The 8107-nt window shown below is 39.9% G+C and overlaps 2 protein-coding genes across 2 annotated transcripts in view; one reads left to right on the top strand and one right to left on the bottom strand.

The window, feature by feature from the left end:
- LOC108513471 (40S ribosomal protein S17) lies at positions 1–419 on the bottom strand (the record flags this gene model as incomplete). Its single annotated transcript, XM_017849206.1, has 1 exon — positions 1–419. A coding segment is annotated over exon 1 (396 nt), but the record flags the coding sequence as incomplete, so codon positions are not given.
- CRACD (capping protein inhibiting regulator of actin dynamics) overlaps positions 1–8107 on the top strand; it is a 285912-nt gene that overhangs the window by 80017 nt on the left and 197788 nt on the right. The gene's annotated exons all lie outside the window — the stretch shown is intronic.

The following is an 8107-nucleotide window of genomic DNA, read 5'->3' as shown; positions in this document are numbered from 1 at the left end:
CCGAGGCGTTTTGAAATTCATCCCAACTGTAGGCTGCGTGACCTGCAGGTTGGACAGACTGCCGAAGTCCAAAAGCTTCAGCATTTCCTTAGTGTCAGGATCTACTTCAATTATCTCCTGATCCAGGGCTGAGACCTCAGGAACGTAATTGTCTCTCCTTTCTCTCTCCTCCTCCTGCAGCTTGATGGAGATACCTCTTACAGGGCCTCTCTGAATCCGCTTCATCAGATGGGTGACATAGCCTGCTATCTTGTTGCGGAGCTTCTTGCTGGGGATAATGGCGATCTCCTCGCACACGCGCTTGTTCGTGTGGAAGTCGTTGCCCAGGCGCGTGTAGTACTTCTCTATGATGACCCGGGCCGCCTTCTTCACGGTTTTGGTGCGAACGCGGCCCATGTTGGCGGGTCCTTGGTAAAAGAGCCAAAAATTTTTACATACAATTTTATTGGGTTCCTGGGACTTCTAAAGCCCGGTTATCTCTATGAAATAAAAATATTATGATCCCATTTGTGTTCTAACCCTAATATTTTATATATAAGGAAGCTTGGGATCCATGAGAGTTGGGGTGACTAGCAGAAACAAGACTAGCACCTAGGGCTGGTTGGGTTTGTGTTTTGTTACTGTTTGTTTTCTATTGTCATGAAAAAGAATTGGTTTGCCCTCCTGTTATGCTTTGAATGTTTGTAACCCTTCCAAATTTTATAGGTTAAAACTTAATCCCCAATGTGACCGTGTTGGGAGATGGGGCCTTTTTGGGAGATGTTTATGGAACTTGGGAGGTGGAGCACTCATGAGTAGGTTAGGTGCTCTTATGAAAGGGCTTGATGGAGGGAATTTGCTCTCTCTTGCCCTTCTGCCTCCTGCGGTAAGGACATGGTGTTTCTCCCCTCTGGAGGACACAGCAGGAGGGCCCTTGCCAGATGCTGGTGCCTTGATCTTGAACTTCCCAGCCTCCAGATCTGTGAGAAAATAATTTTTTTTAAAATATATTACTCCATCTCAGTTATTCTGTTAAAACAGCACAAACAGACTAAGACACCCTCATTTATATCTCTCCATAAGCTCTGGAATTTAGGGAGGAAAAGAACATCAGTAGAAAGAATAGCCCATAGAGGAAAGAGAGGGGTGCTTTTTTTTTTTTTTTTTTTTTTAAGAACAAAGGTTCATAGAAGCAGGGTACCTGAGTTTTCCAGTTTAAAAAGGATAAATTTTTTTTGTTACTGAAATTATGTTTTCTAGAATTCCTTTTTCTCTCTTCTTCTACCTTAGTATTTAACTTCAAAGGTGGCTGATACTTTTGGAGGCAGAGGCCAAAGATAATGTTTTGGGAAGGCAATAGGTTATAGAACTTTTCTACCTGTGAATAAGAGCATCCTCTGTTGTATAACACCTATTTCCCTAGGATCTGATGAGATAGATGTCTGGGTGTGCATGGCTGGCATTGTGAATTGCTGTTCAGAGGTCATTCTCAGTTGTCACTGAGCCATATGCAGTTCTTTAGGATTGATGTGTGGTTTCCAGCAGAAACCCTGTTATTCAGCACACCATTGTGACCTTCAATATGGAAAAGCCTCATTAAATCTCGGCCTTGCTCTAGAGAGCCAGAGCCAGCTCCAAGGCAGCACATATGGAGGCTGTCTGTAGGCTTTGCTTGCACAAAGGGACGCTCCTATTACATTGTCCTTAGTATCACAATGGGTGGAAGGGGAAAATATGACTGTCTTCTCTCTAAAGTTTTCTTTTAGTGGAATAAATGGATTCAATACAGGCAGGCACTAGAATTTGAGCGAAATAAAATGGGAGTTGTCACCATGTCCCATTTTATCAATAATTCCTGATGTGTGCTTGAAAGAATGTGTGTGGGGGTGTGGTCTAGGGAGGGGGCTGAAAGTTTTAAAAGCTGGGAAAATGTAGTTCTGTTAAATGTGAGTGAACCTGGAAATGATTTTAACCCAAACTGCCTAGATTGAGAGAGTCTATAAAATAATATATGACTTTAATTTAGTGCTTTCCATAGAGCATAAAGTGTCTGCAAAGCATGACTTAAAGACTTCTGAGAACACGATTGAGAGCTTATGAGGATGAAATGGAGTTCCTCTCTCTCTTTGTATCAACAGTAATCCTTAGTCACTGCTAATTCTGAATTTTTTTGGCCTGGGGCCTTGTGTTGTAGTTAATTTGTTGCTGGGCAGAGCTTTCATTCCATTGTTGTAAATCCTTCTTGACAAGGGTGACTGGATCGTTTTCTGTTGTTTTGAGACACAATCAAAGTGAAAACACAATTAGGAAGGTGCCTCAATTTTTATTTTTATGAAATGGATGGATAAATGATGTTCAAATAAGATATAAATGAAAATATTCCTTAAGAAGTTTCTGTATGTAGGAGCCTGAGGAGAGAGGATGCTTTGAGCCCAGGAATTTGATGCCAACCTGGGTAAGATAGGGAGACCCCCACCTCAGAAACAACAACAAAAAGAATTTTCTGAACCTCCCACAAAAGTGTTCTTTTCTATATTAAAAAACAAAACAAAAACAAAAACAAAAGACCGTATTCTGTGATAACTGGAAAAGCCCTAAAGATAGTTTAAAATCAATAATAAAACGTAGCTATATTCACTAGTATTGTTTGGGTCAGTAAGAAAAAATATTTCTGAGGTAAAATTTCTTCAGCAAGTATTTATTCTTTAATAGCTAAGAAGATATATAAACAGTTATTTTGAAACCTATTTTAAAAAAACTAATGGTACTGTGAAATTGTTTTACCTATTTATGAAACTTTTTTGTTTCTTAATTTTTATATTATTTAATTTTAAAAATTTCTTTGAGACAAGGCCTCACTCTGTCACCCAGGCTGGAGTGTGATAGCATAATCATGGCTCGCTGCAGCCTCAACCTCCTGGGCTCAAGCAATCCTCCCCCTCAGCCTCCTGAGTAACTGGGACTACAGGCACATGCCTGGCTAATTTTTTAATTATTTGTAGAGATGGAGGCTCCCTGTGTTGCCCAGGCTGGTCCTGAATTTCTGGGCTCAAGTGATCCTCTTGTCTCAGCCTCCCAAAGTGCTGGGATTACAGGTATGAGCCCCCGCACCCAGCCAAAACTTTTTTCTTGTAATTTTCATCAGTGATTGATTCTGAGAATACAAAGACAAAAGCCTTAGGGCCTGATGTGAACTGGCTTCTTTGTTGTATGGATTTAGATATTCAGTACACAGATTTGCTATGACTTTACAGATTCAGGCTTTTAAGACCAACTCCCTGGAAACTGTTAACTTCCTCGTTGATATGCTGCACCGTGGGGCTGCTGCCACCAGGTGGATGCTGGTGCCTAGGTGATGGCCAGCTGTCCATACTAGAAGGCAGTCGGTGATGCAGCAGTTTAGCAAGCTTATGGAACTGACCATGCATCAGGCACTGTGCCCAGCACTGGGGATACAAAGATGGATAAGACAGAATCCTGGCCCAGAAAGAGCTTACAGTAGAGAGTATGGGGCAGGTACAAAACCCAGGGAAGCGATAGGATTATGCATACAGTGCTACAGAAGCACAAAGAAAAAATGTGACCACAGAACGTGTCCTGAAGGGAACTTCTGTCTGAGCTGTACCATGAGGGATGACTATGAGTTTGATTCAAGTGAGAATAGTCTTGAGGATAATGGATTTCAGCAGAACATAACTTACTTATGCTATATAGGTACGTTTTTTTGTAAAGCGGTAACCAGGCCAGACACAGTGGCTCATACCTGTAATCACAGCACTTTGGAAGGCTGAGGTGGACAGATCACTTGAGCTCAGTTCGCAACTAGCTAGGGCAACATGGCGAGACCCCATCTCTACAGAAAATACAACAATTAGCTGGGTATGGTGGCATGCACCTGTAGTCCCAGCAACTTGGGAGGTTGAGGTGGGAGGATTGCTTGAGCCCAGGAGGTTGAGGATGTAGCGAGCCATAAAACTGCACTCCAGCCTGGGTGACAGGGCAAAACCCCGTCTCAAAAAAAAAAAAAAAAAAAAAAAAACCTAAAACTGTAACCATAAACTCAACAAATCTAAAAATCCTAAATCTGCAATTACTAACAATAACAATTAATATAATATATATAGGAAAATTATTTGGAGCAAGATTTAGAAGAATATAAATATTTAATATATTTAATTATCTTCTGATTAATCCTCAGTTGTTATCAAACAATTCTTACTCTAATATTGCCTTAAAACCCTCTTAAAATTACCCTAAATCTTTTCAGATCAAAACTCAGTGTAACCTTCCTTCCTTATCACTCCATGTCTTTCTATTTTATTTATCTGTTTATCATCTATAATTTCTCTTATTTATCAGAATTAAGGACTTCCAGCTAAGTTGAAATAAAAAAAAAAAAAGTCTTTGCATTCTAGCTTATCTACCTTATTTGATTTTCTCATCTACTAGTTGGTTAGTACACAATGCTTAGTAATTTCATAGTTGTTATTTTTTTCCTGTTTCTTTGCCTGGGACAAAATTGGCTTTTTGCCACCTTACTTACATTTTCCTTCTATTCCACCCCATGAAGCTGCCTTTTCCTGGGCACTATCTCCTTCTTTCTCCCCGTCTTCTCCTCTTCCCACTTCCCCTCTCCACCTCTCCATCTTCTTCTCCCTCTCTCCTTTTTCCTCTGGGTTAGAGATTAGTCACTTGCCACTTCCTGTGGTTCATTTCCTTACATGTAAAATGGAGGCAGTGATGCTTGTCTGACTGCTCATAAGCTTGCTTGTTGCGAGGAGAAAATAAAACATAACAGTGGATGAAAAATGCTTTGTGAATCATAAAGCACAACATATGTTAAATGCATTATTATAGCCTTTTGTCTGTACATTAGTGTGAATTTAAATCAATGTACTACCATTAATTTAAATTCTTAGATTCTTAACTCCCAGTTGAGCTACAACATGGTATAACCTAGGCTTTGGAGTCTGGTAGATTGGTCCAAGTCACTTAATGTCTCTAAGCCTCAGTTTCCTCATCTCAATTAAGTGCTGTGGTATCCATTTTGCAAAGTTGTAGAGTTCAAGTGGGTTGACCTAATGCCACAGAATGCCACATTACAGATGATTAAGAGATTATCTTTTCCTTCTTTCCTTCCTTTTTGCAGTGAGTGCCAGAGATTGCTTTTTGGTCAGGTCATCTAAAGATGCTGCTGAAATTGTATATAGGCAGGCACAAGTGGTATCTTCTTTTGCCCATGAAGGTGGAACAATAAAGCTTTAAACGCAGTTTGATGAGCTCAGATTTGTACTTGTGTATCATGGAGCTTTCTTTAAGGCCTGCTGTTGTGAACAGCAGTCCCAGGGGATTCTGAACATAATGGATCTGGAGAGACACTGTTCCACACCTTCCTTTGTGGTCTCCTTATTTTATTGAGTAATGCTTTCTTTAAGAATATTTAATTTTTTTCAAGTTGTAGAAGTAATATATTCTCATCATAAATGCAGAAACATAATATGGACACTGAAAACATTCCTATAAAGCCTTCCACCGAAGTTAATACTATTAATACAGTTTATAGATTTCTAGATTTTAAATGAACATGTCATAATGCATTTATATATGTTAAAATAGTATATATAACAAATACATCATTTATTTTACAAAATTTGGGTTATATTATAAATATTGATACTTTGCTTTTCTGATGTAACTGTATTTTGGATCTTTTCCATGTAAATACACAGAAAACTTCTGTAACATTCAACAACTTCGAGGGAGTCCTACATGATAATAGTGAAGAATATGGCTATAAATTCAATTATATTTTATTGTTATTATTTTTAGACAGGATCTTGCTCTGCCTTGGCTAGAGTGCACTGGTACAACCACAGCTCACTGTAACCTTTACCTTCCAGGCTCAAGCAATCCTCCTACCTCAGCCTCTCGAGTAGCTGGTACCACAGGCATGTGCCTCGCTAATTTTTTTTTGTATTTTTAGTAGAGACGGGGTTTCAACATGTTGCCCAGGCTGGTCTCGAAGTTCTGGGGTCAAGCGACCCACCCACCTTGGCCTCTCAAAGTGCTGGGATTACAAGCATGAGCCACCTTGCCCAGCCAGTAATTTTGTTTTCTTCTAAGATGGGGTCTCGCTCTATTGCCCAATCTGGAGTGCAGCTCACTGCAGCCTCAACCTTCCAGACTCAAGCAATTCTCCCAACTTTCAGCCTTGCCAGTAGCTGGGACTACAGGGGTGCACCACCACATTTGGTTAATTTTTTTTTTTTATTTTTTGTGGGGTTTTACCATATTGCCCAGGCTGGCCTCAAACTCTTGGGCTCAAGCGATCTGCCTACCTTGACCTCCCAGAGTGTTATCTGTCTTCTCTCTTCTGATTGGCTATATCACAAACTCCACACTTCCTCGTATTTCACTTCATATTGCTTGGGAATGGTTTCTGTATAAACTGACCATACTCTAAGCTTCTAGAGGGCAAACACATCCTTCCCAAAGGACGCAGCATAAGACAGGATGAGTAGTAGTCATGGTCACTTACTAGACACATGTTTATTAGGTGCTCTCCTGGGATTTCTTTTTCTCCACTCCCCTTCTCATCAATTAGCTAATCGACCTAAATTTGAGCATCTAAAATAAAAATATATCATATAGTACTACTTAGCTATTGGACGTAATTCAAAGGACCTCTGTGAGGCCAAGAGACACCAGTTGCTGTTGTGCTGGACAGCAGAGCACTCCAAAATCTGACCTATTTTTTGCAGTAGCAGACAACACAGCAGAAGCTGTTAGAGGTCTGATTGCCCTTGTAGTTTGCACCCTTGCTGAGTCACTGTTTCAGAACTCTTTTAGATTGGTTGGATTCTGTCACCCAGATTTTCTTACGTCTGCAATGTGAAAAACCTATTTATAATTAGAAATGTATTATTTTAAAACAAACGCAGTTAGTGATGATGCAAATTGTGTTTTATTTTATTCTTTGTCCTGAACACACTAAATAGAGTAGTAATGTATAGATATGAAAACTCCAAAGGACAATGTGTAGTGTGGGTAAAGCAATAATTTTTATCGTTTTAACATTATCTTCAAAGGAAGCACAAACTTGCTGCTGTTGTTTTGATTGTGGTTATTTTGCAATAAATAAGATGGCACTTTGGTTTTGGAGTCATCTTCTGCATATCACTGTCTCCCATCAATCCATCAATCATCACCCAACAAATATTTAATAAACATGGATTTAAATGTGTAAGAGAAAGTATAACTCAATTCAACAAAGATTTACTGAGCATTTGTTCTGTGTCAAGCCCCATGCTAGTGGAAGAGATACGGTAGTTAACAAGAAGTGACTGTCTGTTGAACCTACAATCTGCATGAAAACAAACCATAAGCATGAAATTACAAGGACAATTCAGATTAAATGTACATAAAAATTACGCTGAATTGGTTGAAACAAGGGTATGATATAGTTTTTTCCTGTAAGGAAAGTGTCAATAGTATATATATACTATTTACTCAACTCACAAGTAGAATAAATACCATGGAAGGGGTACAAAAATACTTTGGGGCAAAGACTAGAAAATGATTAATCAGGGCCTCAGGAACTGTGAAAGACTTCATGAATAAGAAAGCAACTTGGCAGGGCGGGGTGGCTCACACCTGTAATTCCAGAACTTTGGGAGGCTGAGGTGGGTGATTGCACGAGCCCCAGAGTTCGAGACCAGCTTGGGCAATACGGCGAAACCCCGTCTTCACAAAAAAATAAAAAAATTAGCTGGGCTTGGTAGTCCACACCTATAGTCCCAGCTCCTCGGGAGGCTGAGGTGGGAGGATCACCTGAGCCCAGGAGGTGGGTTGTAGTGACCCGAGATTCCCACCACTGTACTCTAGCCTGGGTGGCAGGTGAGACCCTGTCTCAAAAAGAAAAAAAAAAAAAAAGAAATCAACTTAGAAGGGTAGACATTTTGGACAGTCAAATAAAGGAATGAAAAGCATTTTGGATGTTGGTGGCAGTCATTATTCATACCCCCAGTTCATTCCTATTGATGGGAGATTAAAATACCTTATCAGCGGTATTGTTGACCAAGCTGGTTGAGGAATGTGGCTTGGACCCAAGACTTTTAAAATGGGGCCT

This window comes from Rhinopithecus bieti, unplaced genomic scaffold, assembly GCF_001698545.2.
Source record: "Rhinopithecus bieti isolate Rb0 unplaced genomic scaffold, ASM169854v2 scaffold_31527, whole genome shotgun sequence".
In the NCBI taxonomy this organism is placed as follows: Eukaryota; Metazoa; Chordata; class Mammalia; order Primates; family Cercopithecidae; genus Rhinopithecus; species Rhinopithecus bieti.
Note: the sequence above shows the minus strand (reverse complement) of the source record. Positions and strands in the feature narration are given on the sequence as shown.